Here is a 19013-nt window from a genome sequence, read left to right on the forward strand (position 1 = left end):
TGTGGACTGTGCCCCGTCCTGAGGTGTCAGGAAGGGCTTCCCTGCCTGGAAGAAGTGAGGACTATATTGTGACTTGAAGGAAAAGTCGGAGTAAACCCTGTGGGGGATGACTAGGGAAAGACAGAGTGGGGGAGAGACTTCCAGGCAGACGCTCAGAGGAAAGATTGATTAATTTATTTCAAAGGGCAGTTGATGTTCATCTGCAAGTCTCGGCTGGGCCTTCAAAGAGTGGCAGACAGGTCAGGGAAGTGTGTGATAATCTGCTGTGGTAACCTTTGTAGTCTAGTCCCTTGGCAATTGACATGGATTTGATTGATGTGTTTAATCGAAGGAGAGATATACAGCACAGCAATTAAAATGTGTTGAGGGACGACTTAGCCCACAGGTGCTGTCCTTCATTTTGGGAAATGTCAGAGTATGAAGCAGAAGCCAATAAATCATATACCTGATCTAAAGCAGAAAGCCAGCACCGTAGTTTGAAAGGTCCTCAGACCTAATCCAGGGATTTGCTGACCTCCCATTATCTTCCGCTCAAACCTACCTGTGAATTTTATTTTAAAAGCATTCAAATATTTTTTAATGTTTATTTGTTTTTGAGGGAGAGACAGAGACAGAGAATGAGCAAGGGAGGGGCAGAGAGAGAGGGAGACCCAGAATCTGAAGCAGGCTCCAGGCTCCAGGCTCCAAGCCGTAATCAGCCTACATGTGGGTACCATATTGGACTCCTCTAGTTAAAAGTTTGGCCATCAAGTTCTTGGGGCGCCTGGGTGGCTCTGTCAGTTGAGCGTCCGACTTCAGCTCTGGTCATGATCTCACACTCCGTGAGTTCGAGCCCTGCGTCGGGCTCTGTGCTGACAGCTCAGAGCCTGGAGCCCGCTTCGGATTCTGTGTCTCCCTCTCTCTCTGCCCCTCCCCTGCTCATGCTCTGTCTCTCTCTGTCTCAAAAATAAATAAAAACATTAAAAAAATTTTTTTTAATTAAAAAATTTAAAAAAGTTCAGCCATCAAGCCATGTCTACCTCCCTGGGCCTAGTTTCCAATAAAAACCTGTTCCACATGGGGCTCCTGGATGGCTCAGTCAGGTGCGCGTCTCTTACTTTCTGCTCAGGTCATGATCTCGCGGTTTCGTGGGTTCGAGCCCCGTGTCGGGCTGTGTGCTGGCAGCTCAGAGCCTGCTTGGGATTCTCTCTCTCCCTCTCTTTCTCCCTCTCCCCAACTCGTGCTGTCTCAGTCTCTCTCAAAATAAATGAATAGACTTAAAAAAAATTAAAAACCTCTTCCAAGAACTTCATGGGACAGTGTAACGGTTTCTCCGTGTCTGCTTTTGTTAAGCAGATCTCTAAGACCTAAAATCTTCTTCTTCTTCTTATTCCTGACTGTGACATTCCATATTTGGGGACACTACTTATAACGGATAGTGGCTTTGAATCACAAAAACGTGTTCCATCTGGGTCTTAATCAAACCTCAGAAATGTCAGCTGCTAAAGAAGAGGGGCATTGGATTGGAGGCTGAACTCTTGACCGACGGGCTTGATTTTCACTATTTTAGTGTTTCATATACTGGTCGGGACAAGACAGAACTTGGGTCTTAAAGAGCTATGGGCCCACTTTACTTCTTTCATCAAAGCCATCCTCTGGCAGGGAAGTATTACTCCCAGGCTGGCCGTGTGGCGATTCACAGCTTTTCTGGTGTATTATCAAGACTTACCACGTGGGGAGCAGCTAGAACTCTCATTCATTGCCTGGGGGGAAAGGGATTGTCACAAAATGGTATCTGGGTATCTGCCTTAGAGATATGAAAACCTATGTCCACAGAGACTTGTATGCAAATATCCACAGCAGCATTATTCATAATAGCAGAAAAGTGAAACAACCCAAATGCTTATCAACTGGTGAATGGATAAGCAAAATATGGTATATCCTTACAATGGAATACTACTCAGCAATCAAAACTAATGAAGTACTAAGACCTTCCTTACACACAGGTGAACCTTGAAAACATGACACTCCGTGAAAGAAGCCAGACACAAAAGGCTTTCTATTTTATGATTCCGTTTTTTTTTAATTTTTTTTTTAACGTTTATTTATTTTTGAGACAGAGAGAGACAGAGCATGAACAGGGGAGGGGCAGAGAGAGAGGGAGACACAGAATCTGAAACGGGCTCCAGGCTCTGAGCTGTCAGCACAGAGCCCGACGCAGGGCTCGAACTCACGGACCGCGAGGTCATGACCTGAGCCGAAGTCGGACGCTTAACTGGACGCTTAACCGACTGAGCCACCCAGGCGCCCCTATGATTCCATTTATATGGAACGTCCAGAACAGGCCAATCTAGAGAGATAGGAAAGTAGATCAGTAATTGCCTGAGGCGGAGAGCAGGAAATAGAGAGTGATTACAGATGGAAACGTTTCAAGATTGTATTCGCTTTCTTCTCACACCGTGTAACTGGGTGTGGAATGAAGTGCTTTCTCTTCTCAGCATGTTAGATGAAGCTTTCAAGCTGAGAACAACTCTGAGGGTGCCGCAAACAAGCCCACAGTGGTAGCCAGACAGAACTGGCAATCATCTACTCCCAGTGGCTCATAGGATGGAAGTGAAATCTCATTAGAGGAGAACAGTGTATCCGTGCACCTGTTCGCCAGCTCCTTAACAAAGGCTTTTATTAATAGAGACATCTAAATATCACAGCAGGTGGATGGCTGTCTCGAATTACAGCTGAGTGTTGACTTGCTCAACTCTCTTCCCAACAACTTCAATCACAAAAGCAGGAACTGGCACCAGACTAATGGAGGCCAACTTCTTTAATGGCCTCATGGGGTTTTTGAACCACACTCTGTCCATAATTAAATTCCTTCCTCATACCACCAGTTTTTGGATGGGCATATATATAAACTGTAGAGAGCGGTTATTTTGCTGTTGTTGTTGTTGTTATGTCTTTCTTTTAAAAATTAGAAAAGTTGGCAGTTGTGAAGGAAGTTGGTATTTTTTCTTTACAAAGTTTTTTAAATGTTTTATTTATTTTTGAGAGAGAGAGAGAGAGAACAGGAGAGGGGCAGAGAGAGAGGGAGACACAGAATCTGAAGCCGGCTCCAGGCTCCAAGCTGTCCGCACAGAGTGGGGCTCGAGCTCGTGAAGCATGAGATCACGAGCTATAAAGTCAGACACTTGACTGACTGAGCCATCCAGGTGCCCCTCGCCATCTTGTTTTAAGCTTATTAAATGTCAAAGGAATTTCATCCATGTTTGCTTTCTTTAAAAGTTTAAAACGAAAAAAAAAAAAAAAAAGTTTAAAACGAAATTCTTCCCTGATATTAGTCCTATGCCTGTGAAGTCAGGGATTCTTTCTTCACCAGCTGACATGTTTTTAAAGATTTTTTTAAATGTTTCTTTCTTTCTTTCTTTCTTTCTTTCTTTCTTTCTTTCTTTCTTTTTAATATGAAATTTATTGTCAGATTGGTTTCCATATAACACCCAGTGCTCATCCCAACAGGTGCCCTCCTCAATACCCATCACCCACCCTCCCCCCCACCCCCCATCAACCCTCAGTTCTCAGTTTTTAAGAGTCTCTTATGTTTTGGCTCCCTCCCTCTCTAACCTCTTTTTGTTTATAGAAGCACTTTCAACAGTAGCCAAATTATGGGAAGAGCCTAAATGTCCATCAACTGATGAATGGATAAAGACATTGTGGTTTATATACACAATGGAGTACTACGTGGCAATGAGAAAGAATGAAATATGGCCCTTTGTAGCAACATGGATGGAACTGGAGAGTGTGATGCTAAGTGAAATAAGCCATACAGAGAAAGACAGATACCATATGTTTTCACTCTTATGTGGATCCTGAGAAACTTAACAGAAGGCCACGGGGAGGGGAAGGAAAAAAATAATAATAAATGTTTATTTATTTTTGAGCGAGAGAGAGACAGAGCGTGAGCAGGGGAGGGGCAGAGAGAGAGGGAGAGATAGAATCCAAAGCAGGCTCCAGGTTCTGAGCTGTCAGCACAGAGCCCGACGCGGGGCTCGAACCCACAAACTGCGAGATCATGACCTGAGCCGAAGTCAGACGCTTAACCGACTGAGCCACCCGGGTGCCCCAATAATAAAAATAATTAATAATGCAGTACAGAGTTTGGCTAAAGGACCTGTGTTTTTCTAGATTTCATATATTATTCTTCAGCAATGTCTTGTGGGTTCTCCTATGTCTTGGTGATAAGAGACGTTATAGAACATTATGCACAGAATACAGTAAACATTGTTCTCACAGAACTTTCTCCATTAATGGCAAAATGAGATGGCAGAGCATTTTACCATTCTGTCTTTTAACACTGCTAGCAAAGAATGGAATACGGAGAGAGATCTGAAGGTTTCCTCCTAAAAGAGAATCATAGAAAGTGTCTCGTGGTGATTTATGTTTTCTTCACATGTCACATGTCCAGGACCAGGGGGACAACATTCCTTCACTGTGGAATTAGATGCTTATACACGATTTTGCCGGGGTTTGTTTTTTTGTTTTTTCCTAATGGGAAACCCCTCCTAAGAATGGTATGAGACTTAAAGACTTGCAGCTAGGGGGCGCCTGGGCGGCTCAGTCGGTTAAGTGTCTGACTTCGGCTCAGGTCATGATCTCACGGTTCGTGAGTTCGAGCCCCTCATCCGGCTCTGTGCTGACAGCTCGGAGCCTAGAGCCTGCTTCGGGTTCTGGGTCTCCCTCTCTCTCTGCCCCTCCTCTGCTCGCGCTCTGTCTCTCTCTCTCAAAAATAAATACACATTAAAAAAAATAAGACTTGCAGCTAATTATCTGAGCTGTATTAGAGCCACAGGTCTAAGAAGCCAGCTCTACACCCTTTGAGTCATGATTGCAAGCATCTGCACTGTGCTGTGCAGCTCCCCAAGGGACGTAATGACTTCCTCCACCCAGTACTTGAAACGACCTAAACCAAAGCATTTCTTTTCTTTCGTTCTTTTTTTTATACCCCCCTCCCCCTCCCTCTGGTGTGTGGCAAAGCAATGTTACATTCGGAGGAGCTAGAAATTCCTGCGGCCCAGTCCGTGCTGGCAGACGGCAGCAGGACTGGCCTGAAGGCTGCTGGACCAGATCAAAGCTCAGACGCTGTGCTTTGTGCTGTCCTTGGCAGAAAAACACTGTGCTCCTTATCATTGCATGTTCCTCCGCCAAAAGCCCGAGGAGTGAGATGTGATCACTCGTGAAAATTACTCGGCGCCGTAATAACCAGGGAAGGTACTGTCCTACTTCGTCCTCCTGGTGGCCGAGGGACTTGTAGGAGAGGATGTTAACCCTTCGGAAGGACTATGCCGCCGCTCTTAAATACACACCTTGTCCCTGGGCTCCGAGATGACTCCTGGGCTTCTTCGTTGTTGCCGGTCGACCGTGTCGCTCTTTCCCTGCTCTCTGTCTGTCTTTCCCCAGGCCTGATGTGGTTTTTTGTTTTTTCTCCCACTCTGTTGCAGGGCTCATCGTGGGCGTGATCCTGAGGTATGGCACCCCCGCCACCGGTGGTCATGACAAGTCAGTGAGCTGTACTCAGGAAGACAGGGCCTTCAGCACCTTATTAGTGAACGTCAGTGGGAAGTTCTTCGAATACACCCTGAAAGGAGAAATCAGCCCTGGCAAGATCAACAGCGTAGAGCAGAATGACATATTGAGGAAGGTGAGCTGGGGACACTCAGCCACTGCGGCCCTGCCAGGGGTGTTTGACTTTCCGACTCCATGTCGACCTTGGCGAGAGAAATCCTTTCAGACTCCTGGAGCATTGGTAACATTCCTGGCTCTCAGTTTGGCTTAGGAAGCTTGTTTTTTTTTTTTTTTTAATGATTATTTTATTTTGGAGAGAGAAAGAGACAGAGTGAGAGCGGGGGAGGGGCAGAGAGAGAGGGAGACACAGAATCCGAAGGAGGCTCCAGGCTCCCGAGCTGTCAGCACACAGCCCGACGCGGGGCTCAAACCCACGGACCGCGAGATCATGACCCGAGCCGAAGTTGGATGCTTCACCATCTGAGCCACCCAGGTGCCCAGAAGCATTGCAGTTTTAATTAGGCTGCTTAACATTTCCAGTTTCTAAAGAGACATGCTAACTTGGCTTTTAATAATTAAAGTGAAGCTTTAAGATTAATTTCAGTAAGAGCCTGTCCATCTGCCAATATGAACAAATTCTTGAAGTTGGGGAGGTTTATAGACTGCTTCATTCTTCTCTAGACGTGATAAGATTTTGCTCTTTTATAATAGTTTCAGGGTGATTTCCCCGTATCAAGCCTAGAAGGTAATTTCAGTCGCCCTAGAGCTGTTGAATTTTTATGTTGATGTTCAGAAAGCCTCTAGTGTCATTGTAGACTTTGATCCGGGCAACATCAAGTCTCACAAAAGGCTGATCCTCAAAAGAGACTTAAATTCAGTAGAATCATGTCTATAAATGAATCTGTGGGAGGATCCAGAAAATTAATAAAGAACCATCACAGCATCTTCTATTGCAGTGGAACCTTGAATAAAGGTTTGATAAAAATCAAGCTTTTTATTTCTTGTTTAAAAACATTGGCCAAAAAAACCCCCAAACCATTGGCCCGAAGCTTTCTGGGAAATCTCAGATCGCACTGAACTGTTTTTTTTTTTTTAATTTTTTAAATGATTATTTATTTTTGAGGGAGAGAGAGAGCACGAGTGGCGGAGGGGCAGAGAGAGAGAAGGAGACACAGAATCTAAAGCGGGCTCCAGGCTCTGAGCCATCAGCACAGAGCCCGACACGGGGGCTCGAACCCACGAACTGTGTGATCATGAACTGAGCCAAAGTCCGACGTTTAACCGACTGAGCCACCCAGGTGCCCCAAACTGTTGTTTCTTAATATGTATTAAAGAACACACCAAGAGCAGGAGTGGCTTCTCTGTTGTGATGAGTCCATGATTTTTCACATCTGTCTTATTTGCTTTAAACATTGAAACTTTAGTCAGTGGCTTAAAATATTAAGCAAATATTATAGCACCAACTGGTACTAAACTGGAAATTGACTTTTTTTCTTTTTAAACTTTCAGGTAACGTTTGATCCAGAGGTCTTTTTCAACATTCTCCTGCCTCCGATTATTTTCCATGCTGGCTACAGTTTAAAGAAGGTAAGAGATTTTTGCCAGTATTTCTTAAAGCATGGGAGTCTCTGCGTTCATGTACCTACACAATTTTCTAGTTTTTCCCTTCTCCCAGATTGCTTATCACTGTGTTCTGCACCCACTCAGAGACTATATTTGTCTCATCATCAGTGATTGGTTTCTCTTTTAAAATCTGGAGTGCTCCCACATTGCCGGTAGGAATATAAAATGGTGTAGCCTCTCAGGAAAACAGTTTCAGTTTCCTATAAAACCAAAGTTGCAATCACCATACGACCCAGCCATTTTATTCCCGAGGGTTTATCCCAGAGAGATGAAAACTTACGTTCACACAAAAACCTGTGCACAATTCTCTGTAGCAATCTTATTTGTAACAGCCCCGAACTGGAAACAACCAAAATATCTTGCAATACGTGAACGGTTAATCAAACACCCATACCATGGAATACTATTTGGCAATAAAATAGAACAAGCTATTGATACACGCAATAATTTGGATGGATCTCACAGGCATTATGGTGAGTGGGAAAAAAAATCCAACCTCAAAAGATCACGGACTGTATGATTTCATGTAATAGCATTCTGGAAATGACAAAAGTATAGGGACGAGGAAGAAATTAGTGGCTGCCTCGGGCTAGGCATGGTAGAGGTAGGGAGTGTGACTATAAAAGGACAGCCTGAAAGAGATCTTTGTGGTGATGGAAAAGTTCTGTGTCCTGATACAGCAATGGATACGCAAGTCTACGCGTGATAAAATGACATAGAACTATTTTATTAACGTTTATTTGTTTTTGAGAGAGAGACAGAGACAGAGCCTGAGCAGGGGAGGGGCAGAGGGAGAGAGGGAGACACAGAATCCACAGCAGGCTCCAGGCTCTGAGCGGTCAGCGCAGAGCCAGACGCGGGGCTCGAACCCACGAACCACGAGATCATGAGCTGAGCCAAAATCGGATGCTTAACTGACTGAGCCACCTAGGCGCCCCCAGTTTCCTGGTTTTGATATTGTACTACAGTTACATAAGGTATGGCACCTGGATGGCTCAGTGAGTTAAGCAGTTAAGTGCCCAATTTGTGATTTCGGCTCAGGTCGTGATCTCATGGTTCCTGAGTTCAAGTCCCATGGCAGATTGTGTCTGTTCCTCTCTCTTTGTCCCTCCCCCACTTGCACACTCTGTCTGCGTCTGTCTGTCTCTCTCAATAAATAAATACATACATACATACATAAATAAATAAATAAATAAATAAATAAATAAATAGAACCAAATCACTGATTGTGAGAGCTGCTCTAATGGCTGAAAAACACTTTGTTCTGCAGAGCCTTCCCTGTATCAGACTTATTTCTTCAGAAGGAGAACAAACAGCAGGCTTTGCCAGTTACCAATTTAAGTTGTTTTTATTTTTTTAATTTAATTTTTTTTTTCAAACATCTTTTAAACGTTTATTTTTGAGAGACAGCGAGACAGAGCACGAGCGGGAAAGGGGCAGAGGGAGACACAGAACCTGAGGCAGGCTCCAGGCTCCGAGCTGGCAGCACAGAGCCCGACGCGGGGGCTCGAACTCACGAACTGTGAGATCACGACCTGAGCCGAAAGCAACAGTCAACCAACTGAGCCTAAGTTTTTAAGATGGCAGTCTTTCAGGCTGTCCACTGTTCATTCAGCCACTTTCCTTTTTAGATAGTCCTTATAAAGGTACTGAAAGAGCTGGTTTTTGTCTGGTTTTGCCACCTGTGATTAAACCTGTTATCAATTAAATGTGTAATAACTCACCAGTTAACGGCAGCTACGGAGACAGATATTCAGACCCTTTGACCTATGCACATATAGTTGTCAGGGGGACATGGGCCTTTTTTTTTCCCCCCTAACCTGAACAAACGATCATTGGAATTAGCTTTGATTCGGTCCCGGCCATGGGGAGCCACACATGACTGGCCAAATGAGAACAGGGTGAAAGACAGAGGATTCCACCAGAATCCGGTCCTAGGGCCAGGAGGTGCTGTGCTTTCTTCCCTATGGGGATGTGGTTCTGGAGCCCTTCGACGTCTTGCATCTACACTGTATGTGAAAGCACTTTGGAAGCTGTGAGGCACATAATTAAGTACTGGGTGTAATGAGACACAAATAAGTGGCCTGGCATACCTTTCTTTTCAAGGTATGCCAATTCATATCAGCAAATACGAACAGAGACAGGTAGTTGTGTGTGTGTGTGTGTGTGTGTGTGTGTGTGTGTGTGAGAGAGATTTTAGGATATGTCATGGGGGTGTTTGGGGTGGCAGATTTATATTCCTAATGTTTTGTTTGGGCAAATAATCACGGATATGAATTTACTTAACATATTCAAAGTAACCCTAGGGATGGTTACCCAGAAGAAAGCAAAAAAAAAAAAAAAAAAAAAGACTGGAGACAGTGACTGATTTAAAAGGCAGACATAATGTGTGCATAATATATACAGGCAGCACCCCCATTTGGTGACTGCTGGTGTGGCAAGCCCTTGGAGGATTCTCTTCTGAGCAGGTGGCTTAGGGGCCCTAGGCCTTCCTTGACACCTTCTTCACAGCTTCAGAGAGGGCCAAGCACTGGGCACTTCGTGGTGGCTGCTTTGATCATGCTGAGTTCTTCCCAAGCCTTGTCTTTCCCTGATGTCACTCAGCTGGTACACTGGGACTCTCCTGCCTTTTAAAATTCTTAGATGAGAAATTGTGGTTTATATACACAATGGAATACTACGTGGCAATGAGAAAAAATGAAATATGGCCTTTTGTAGCAACGTGGATGGAACTGGAGAGTGTGATGCTAAGTGAAATAAGCCATACAGAGAAAGACAGATACCATATGGTTTCACTCTTATGTGGATCCTGAGAAACGTAACAGAAACCCATGGGGGAGGGGAAGGAAAAAAAAAAAAAAGAGGTTAGAGTGGGAGAGAGCCAAAGCATAGGAGACTCTTAAAAACTGAGAACAAACTGAGGGTTGATGGGGGGTGGGAGGGAGGGCAGGGTGGCTGATGGGTATTGAGGAGGGCACCTTTTGGGATGAGCACTGGGTGTTGTATGGAAACCAATTTGACAGTAAATTTCATATATTAAAAAATAAATAAAAATAAATAAATAAATAAAATATTCATGAAAAAATAAAATAAAATAAAATTCTTAGATGAAGTCTTCCTGGCCCCTATTGAATTAGGGTGTTTGGGGGTTTATGGTTCGTCTGGTTTTGTTAAATAGTTCTCATTGTCCGATGAGAGCAGCTTATGCCTTGACGAGTAAGAACCATGGCTCAGGGTCCTAAGAACCCCAAGGACAGGGACTTTCCACATCAGAATGTCCCATGGGCATAATAACTTATAAGAACTAAAGCCGTGTGTGTGTGTGTGTGTGTGTGTGTGTGAGTGAAGGTAACCAGTGAATGTACAGAAGCATTGAAAGCATTGCAATTTTGCCATCTATTTCTGAATAATTGCTAGATCTTACATTGGTATAAGCATATAAACTTATACACATATATATAAACTTACAAATGGGCCCAGCTTAAACGGAACTACCTATTTTTCAGTTCTCCACTTCTGTTTTTATTGGCCCTCTTTCCCAGGCTGCAAAGATAAATACAGAAGAATATCAGGAGATATTTCCGATGCCATGAGGCGGATACTGAGGACACTGTTTTCTGATACTGAATTAAGCAGAAAGCTCCTTAGACAGCACTTTCATACTTTATCACTTTGAAACTTATATCTGTAATGATCTAAGGTACACCACAACCAGAAGTTACCAGTAAATAGTTTGGGCTAAATCTATGAAAATGATTGGTCTACTTACACTCACTCACTCTCTCACATACACTTGCTCTCTCTCTGTGTACTTTAATATAATCAGGGGACTTTTGTCTGAAATTTACCAAGCCCTTGCTTGTTTCCTCAGTGATTAGTGGGACAAGGGATATTTTAAAACCACAATGTTTATAGCTAAACAGCTTTATTCAGGAGTAATTTCACTTCTTGTTATAATGGAGGCAGTAAGTAAAGTCTCACTTTCAAGAGACTTTTACTGTGTTTCTTATGCTCAGTATCAAAAATCACAATGTGATTCCTGCCTTTTGTTTTCTGTAGAGACACTTTTTCAGAAATCTCGGGTCTATTCTGGCTTATGCTTTCTTGGGGACTGCCGTTTCCTGCTTCATTATTGGGTAAGTTACTCTTTGTCATTAACCAAATTAACATTCCCAAAGAAATGAGATCCACATGGGTCCACAGAGTTGGTGTTTTCCCCAGCTGTACTGAAATATACTTGACACATTCCATCCTGGGAGCTTCAAGTGGACAGTGCGTTGATTTGATACATTTAGAAATTGCACAGTCATTACCACCATAGTATTAGCCACCACCTTCAGCCTGTCACATCGTTACCATTTCTTTCTTGTGATGAGAACATTTGAGACCTACTCTCTTAGCAAAATTCAAGTGTGCAATACAGTATTATTAGCTATAATCACCATGCCGTACCTTAGATCCTCAAACTTGTTAATCATCTAACCGGAAGTTTGTTCCCTTTGAGCAACATCTCCCTGTGTCCCCTGACCCCCACCCCAGCCCCTGAACACCAGCAGAGCCCAGGATTTTGATGTTTATGATGATGTTTTGATGTTTATGACATGTAGCTATTTAAATTAAGACTAGGCTTAATTAAAATGAAATAAAATTATACCTAGTCCCCCAATCTTGATTCCTGATAACATTCTCCGATAAAAAGAAGCAGGACACCTTGCAGAAATCGCAGATTCTAGGGCTAGGGTAGCAAATACACGAGATAAGAACAGGGCATAGCACAGTGCCAAAAAAGCAAGAAAGTGCCCAGAAGACAAACAGACACATGGAAGAACTTAGAGCATGTCAAAGAGACACAGAGCCAACCTGAAGGTTCCCCCAAGGCCAATGGCCAAAGAACAACAAAATAACATCGTACTGGTCCCAAACCATGAAGCAAACCTCTGAGTGTCTACTGATGTAGACACTACTGATTGGGCGAGGGGCGCCTGGGTGGCTCAGTCGGTTGGGCGTCCGACTTCGGCTCAGGTCGTGATCTCGCAGCTTGTGGGTTCAAGCCCTGTGTCGGGCTCTGTGCTGACACCTCGGAGCCTGGACCCTGCTTCGGATTCTGTGTCTCCCTCTCTCTCTCTGCCCCTTCCCCTGCTCATGCTCTGTCTCTCTCAAGAATAAATAAACATTAAACATTTAACTAAAATAAAAAAATAAATAAATGATTGGGAGAATAAATAAATGGGGGAGAGGTGACGGATCTTCTGTGCAGAAGAGTTCCAAATAAGGTATGTCGATCCCCGCCCCCACCCCGCAGGTGAAGGAATGTACCTCCCCTCCTGCTCTGTTTGCAGGCTGTTCCGCAGTGATTTCCTTCCTTCCACGGAGTACAGGGAGTGGGGTTTGCAGGCAGTAGTGGTAAATCGCACTGATACTCTGCCCCCTTGATGTTTGTGATGACAGTGGCACTTTACCCCCCGCCCCCCGCCAAACACATTACCTCGGTGTAGTCATGAGAAAAAAGTCCAACGCGTCCCAGCTGAGGGACATTCTACAGAGCACCTGACCAGTGCTCCTCAAAACTGCCAAGGTCATCAAAAACCACACGAGGTCTGAGAGATTGTCACAGCCAGGAGGAGACTAAAGAGACGTGAGGGCTCAGTGTCGTGTGGTATCCTGGCTGGGATCCTGGAACAGAAAAGGGACGTTAGGTAAAAGCTAAGAAAATCTGAAGAAAGTGTGGACCTTAATTTTTAAAAACTTAGCCGGAAAGCTGGAGATACAAGGCCAGGGCCTTCCATGTGGCCAGAATAGAAGGGGCTCGGGCTTTGTCCTTTTTGAGAGAGACGAGCCATGGAAGAGTGACAGCTTAGATGACTGGCATGGGTGGCCAGATGGGAAAAGGCTGCCAGAGAGAAGCCTAGCGCCCGAGTCTTAAGTCTGGGGGAGAAGGAAAGGGAGAGGCACGTGTTGTTCTCAGGAAATGTTTGAAAGGTAATTGACGAGCAACACAAGGCAAATCAAACGTGTATCTCAGAGTTACTGGGAATTAAAATTGAACAGTGTATCGTTCTGGGCGCCCGGGGTGCAAAGGAGAGGAGCCATGACATGGCCCTTACCAGCAAGAGTATCATGATGAGAGCGTTAGCTGTAGCGTACAATGAGTCTATTCTGTGGTTATTTTTACTCCCCTAACCACTGCAGCTGCCATCACCACACACACACACACACACACACACACCCTTAGTAACATGTACTAGGCCTTTGAACACTCCTCACTCCTCCCATTTTGTGAGCTCTCCTGTAGGAAGTATGCTGTAGCCAAGTCGAAATGTTTAACTTGGTGGCCTGTCTCGGGCCATGGCGCATCCTGCACAGTACAAGAAGAGCCGTGGCTGGCCTGCCCAAGCCATGCAGAGAAGGAGAAGCCGCATGTGTCGATGGGTGCACTGGTATTTTACTACCACATTTAGAGAATTTGGAAACCCATCCAAGCCGAGAAGGTGGAACACTTAGACCTTTGTGGCCCACCCGGTTTTTCTCTCTCTCCAGCTTCGCCCCGTGCACTCATTTCCACAGCGTTACACACACTGTCTTAGAACCCTGTGAGTTTCGTGGCAATCTATCACCCACGATGCAGCGTTCTTCCTCTTCCTTTCTTCTCCATTACCCAGCTGCTTAAGATGCCTTAAAGTCGTTGCTAACCGAGGCCCGCGCTTTATAGCTGTGAGTAAGCACAACTTTGAGAAATCGAGTAGGCATTCACATGTGTCAGCGCCACGACGTTAACTGCAAACCATTTGTTGGTGCCAAAGCCTTATTTGCACGTGTTCCTGGTGAGAGTGTCCAACCACAACAGCTGCCCGATGTTTTCACAGATCACTCTCGAACTACGGTATTCCGGTGCTGCTCGGTTCGCGTGTCGGCTAGGCTACTCAGGTGGGGTCTCGTTTCCTCTTCTGACGCAGTTTACCTTCCCTTCTTACAGGAATCTCATGTACGGTGTAGTGAAGCTCATGAAAGTCGTGGGGCAGCTCTCGGATAAGTTTTACTACACAGACTGTCTCTTTTTCGGAGCCATCATCTCTGCCACTGACCCAGGTATTTTGCACATACTGGCTTCGTCATCCTGATATTCCAGTAGTTACATCTTAAAACGTACAGAGCGATCATTAACTCTGGTTGCGGTACAGAGACTAAATAGAAGTAGCATCGAATGGTGGAGGGAGAGACCGGAAGTGGTCTAACAGAGGTAGATGGCTTTTGTAAGAAGGGTGTGCGTTTCCCTTTTATTTCTTTTTTTTAATTTTTTAAAGTTTATTTGTTACGAGGTTGGGTATGTGGGAGTAGGGGACGGGGCAGAGAGAGAGCATCCCAAGCAGGCTCCTGGCTGTCATTTTGCACCGCTGGAACTCTGTACCCGTTAAACAGTGACTCCCCCTGTTTGCACCTGCCTCCAGTCCCTGGTAACCGACCATTCTGCTTTCTGTACCTGTGACTTCGACTACCGTAGATATGTTAGTGAAGTGGAATCATACAGCGCTTGTCTTCTTGTGCCGGGCTTATTTCACTCAGCGTAACGTCTTCAAGGTTCATTTCTGTGGTCGCAGGTGTCAAAGCTGAATAATATTCCATTGTGCATATATACCACGTTTTGTTTATCCGTCCATCCGCAACAGGACACTTGGGTTGCTTCCACCTGTATTTCTTTCCCTTTTGTCTTTCATTTCAGAATGTCTAATTTGGTCATAATTTCCGCACCAAGACTGTCTTCTTCCTCCATGCCATGCCTTTGGCCTCATTTAGGAAATACATCATTTCTTTTTTTTTTTTTAATGTTTATTTATTTATTTTTGAGAGACAGAGAACGCACAAGCAGGGGAGGGCCAGAGAGAGAGGAGACACAGAATCCGAAGCAGGCTCCAGGCTCTGAGCTGTCAGCACAGAGCCCGACGCAGGGCTTGAACTCACGGACCGCGAGATCGTGACCTGAGCCAAAGTCGGACCCTCAACCGACTGAGCCACCCAGGCGCCCCGGAAATACATCATTTCATTTAAATAAGGCCTTTTCTTGGGGCGCCTGGGTGGCTCAGTCGGTTGAGGGTCCGACTCTTGATTTCGGCTCAGGGTCATGTCAGGCTCTGTGCTGAGTGTGGGTCCTGCTTAGCATTCTCTCTCTCTCTCTCTCTCTCTCTCTCTCTCTCTCTCTCTGCCCCTCTCCCCCACTGGCACTCTCTCTCTCTAAAATAAAATTAAAAATAAATAAGCCCTTTTTGTAGTGGAAATGTACTCTGGTACCCCTGGAGTGAATGTAATGTTATTTGTAAACTCCTTTGCTCCGTGTTCCTGCAATGACTGCATACTGTGACCTGGTTCCTATTAATAAATCTCTTACCTTGTATTTTTCAAGCGTTAGTTGAGCCAGTTCTTAAAAGTGGAATTATTATATGCCCCCCTTCCTCCACAACCCCAAAATGAACAGAAACCCTCTCCTTTCAAAGGTGGAACCTACAATTAAATCAGTTCGCATAAAGTAGTCACAGCTATTCCTTCCTATAATGTCAACCACCGAGAGTACATCGTAGGTGAAGAATTTACAGAGAAAGACATGGTGGAGGCCCAAGAGTGGCGGTGGAAAGGCCCGCTAACCTTCTGGACAGCGATGATTTTAAAGATACTAAGATTCTCCCCACCACACAACTGCACCACCTCTTGTGAGAGTCCCCTAGGTCAGTGCGATGGTGGAAATGTTCTATGTTCTGTGCCCAGTCCAGTATGGTAGCCAGTAGCCACGTGTGGCTATTGAGCACTTAAAATATGGGGTAATGCAACTGAAGAACCGATTTTAAAATTTTATTTCATGTTAAGCAACTTAAATAGCTACCTGTGCCCAGTGGCTACCATATTGGATGGCACGACCCTAGACAGTTGTATGGGTCTGAAAAACATCACTGTTCCAAAAACCATTGACCTCTCTTAGCCCCATAACTTATTAAAAGCACTAAGCAAATTGATATCGAAGGCTTGGCTGGTTGAAGCACCCTGGTTTTTGAGAAAGAGCACGGGGTGTGGAGTTACAGGGGTAAGTTTGAGCTCCAGCCCTGCCAGTCACTGACCAGGGTGGCCTGGGCATATTTTCTCTGCTCCATGTCAGTTGCTGCATTCATGAACTAGGAGTAATGATATCTATTTCCCAGGGCTGTTGCGAATAGTAAGTGAACTAACAGGTATAAAGCACTGACCATAGCATCTGCTAATCACGTTGGTCTCTATCCACATCTGGCTCAGGCAGAAATTTCTTTCTTTTCCCCATTGTTTAAAAAAATGGTCTCTCCCTTTGGTTTCGCTATCCCAGTTCTGTTTTGTTTTGTTTTGTTTTGTTTTGTTTTTAAGCTTACTTCTTTTTGTAGCCATCTCTACACCCAACATGGGACTCGAACTCATGACCCTGAGATCAAAAGTTCCGTGCTCTACCGACCAAGCCAGCCAGGCACCCCCCTCTATGTTTTGTTTTATTTTATTTTATTTTATTTTATTTTATTGATTGATTTTTTTTTAATGTTTATTTATTTTTGAGACAGAGAGAGGCAGAGCATGAATAGGGGAGGGTCAGAGAGAGAGGGAGACACAGAATCTGAAACAGGCTCCAGGCTCTGAGCTGTCAACCCAGAGCCTGATGCAGGGCTCGAACCCATGGACTGCGAGATCATGACCTGAGCCGAAGTCGGCCGCTTAACCGACGGAGCCACCCAGGCGCCCCTATGTTTTTTTTTTTTAAATAAACAATAGGTTATCACTGATTCAGGCATGTTTCTAAGGAGCACTCCAAAAAGTAGCTCTGTTATTTTTCATACTACAATGTCTGTGATTGTCTCCCAATGTGTGTCTATTGAGAAATCGAATCTGCGGAAGTCTAAGAAAGGTGGTTAGTCTCTCTGAAAGTGTATTACTACCTATACTCATCTGTAACTTTATCACTAACTTCTCACACTAGTATCACCAATAAGCAAAAAGGAGGTTAGTATAATACAAAGATCACGGGTATCGTTTTCCGACCTATTAGTGTTATTTCCTTTAATTGGATGGGAAGGCTTTTTTTTTTTTTCCAGATTCTCTTCCTAATTGTTTACCTCACTTTAATGTATCCAAGTCGTGGTAGACAATAATGGAAGGCATTATCATGATACACTGTTGCTATGTGGCCTATGAAGATTGGCCTAGTAAGGGTTTTATATCAATGGAAGTTCTAGAAAATTGGAAGTTTAAACGTACTAAGCATTAGGACATTATCTTTTTTTTTTAATTTTTTTTAAAGTTTATTTATTTTTGAGACAGAGAGAGACAGAGCATGAACGGGGGAGGGGCAGAGAGAGAGGGAGACACAGAATCCAAAGCAGGCTCCAGGCTCCCAGCTGTCAGCACAGAGCCCGATGCGAGGCTCGAACTCACGGACCGCGAGATCATGACCTGAGCCGAAGTCAGACACTTAACCGACTGAGCCACTCAGGCACCCCTGCATCCTTGTTTTCTATTTCATCACTTTAACTTTAACATTAACTTTAACTGCTTTTTAATGGAAATCTTTCTGAAATGTCGACACAGGTTTCCAAATCGGTGATCGGTGATCGGTGGCGCCAGTAATTTTCTAGTCGCATCACCCGGGCTGCTCAGTCAGTCTCTTGCTTGTCTTTTGAGGCTCAGGTCCCATCTGCCACCTGCCTACACGCACTCCCCTACCTCCTCCAGTGACTCGCGCCCACGGCTCTTGAGTCAAGCCTATTTTGTACTTAACGCTACTCACCACTGTGTACTGAGTGTTCGCAAGTGCTAAGTGCCCTTTAGTACACACTTGAAGTGTTCAGGCCAAGTTAGTCGAAGGAACAAATCCCGGTTCTCGATTTTCCCTTCTTCCTCTGTCTGCTCTTTTATTTTACCCCCGCTACTTTTTAGATACCCATACCAGAGGCCTTCGGTCAACTACTCGTCATTCCTTAGTCCGCGCCCGGTTAGAAACAGCTGTTGTGATCCTGCTGTCCCTGATTTCGGGGGTCCCACTGTACAGGGGAGCAGTCTGTTTACTCCCCGCCTTGAGAGGCCACTCACCCAGTATGTCACCCCCGCCCCGTCATCTTCTGGTGGTCCATACCCACAGTGCTCCTTCCTCTTGGCCGTGCACAGGCTTGCTCAGAAGGGGCACTGCAGGGTTCGTGCCTTGTTTTATAAAGTGATGGGCGGGGAGGATGAGAGACTGAAAACCAGAGCAGCCACATTCAGAGCAGGGCTGTGTAAATGTTCGTTGTGATTAGTATTAATTATGCAAGCTAGCCTTTATGGTTATGGGTGAGTTAACTGTTGTTGTTTTTTTTTTTTTACTTCCAGTAACTAGTATTTTAGGAAAATAGTGTTTAAAGTCAAAAGAGGGGCGCCTGGGTGGCTCAGGTGGTTAAGCATCTGACTTCAGCTCAGGTCATGATCTCCTAGTTCGTGGGTTTGAGCCCCACATCAGGCTCCACGCTGGTGGTACGGAGCCTGCTTGGGATTCTCTCTCTCTCCCTCTTTCTCTCTGCCCCTTCCTCATGTGTGCGCCCTCTCCCTCTCTCTCTCAAAATAAATAAACAAACTGTAAAAAAAGAAAAAAAACATTTCTAAAAAGAAAATAAAGTCACAGGGGCTCTGGAAAATCATAGAGCTTAAACCCCCGCACTTCACTAAATCTTTGGACTTTGTGCTAAGCTCTCATAGCCAGTTGGCGGCTACGTGGGATGGCTCCTCTTTGCCCCTCCAGATTTACTCACCACCCTCCTTTTGGCACCAAGAGGCTGGTTTGTGTGGAAGATTTCAAAGTCCCTTTGCCTGCTGGTTTCCCCTGGGAT

General features: G+C 44.8%; 1 protein-coding gene across 1 annotated transcript in view; it reads left to right on the forward strand.

Annotated features, from left to right (window-relative positions):
- Positions 1 to 19013, forward strand: part of SLC9A7 (solute carrier family 9 member A7) — a 136874-nt gene that overhangs the window by 58269 nt on the left and 59592 nt on the right. The window contains exons 2-5 of the mRNA XM_081793224.1: positions 5469 to 5668; positions 7042 to 7119; positions 11215 to 11291; positions 14129 to 14241. Of these exons, the coding sequence (XP_081649350.1) occupies positions 5469 to 5668; positions 7042 to 7119; positions 11215 to 11291; positions 14129 to 14241 (468 nt within the window). The remainder of the gene's footprint in view (positions 1 to 5468; positions 5669 to 7041; positions 7120 to 11214; positions 11292 to 14128; positions 14242 to 19013) is intronic.

This window comes from Panthera onca, chromosome X (assembly GCF_046562875.1).
Source record: "Panthera onca isolate mPanOnc1 chromosome X, mPanOnc1 haplotype 2, whole genome shotgun sequence".
In the NCBI taxonomy this organism is placed as follows: domain Eukaryota; kingdom Metazoa; phylum Chordata; class Mammalia; order Carnivora; family Felidae; genus Panthera; species Panthera onca.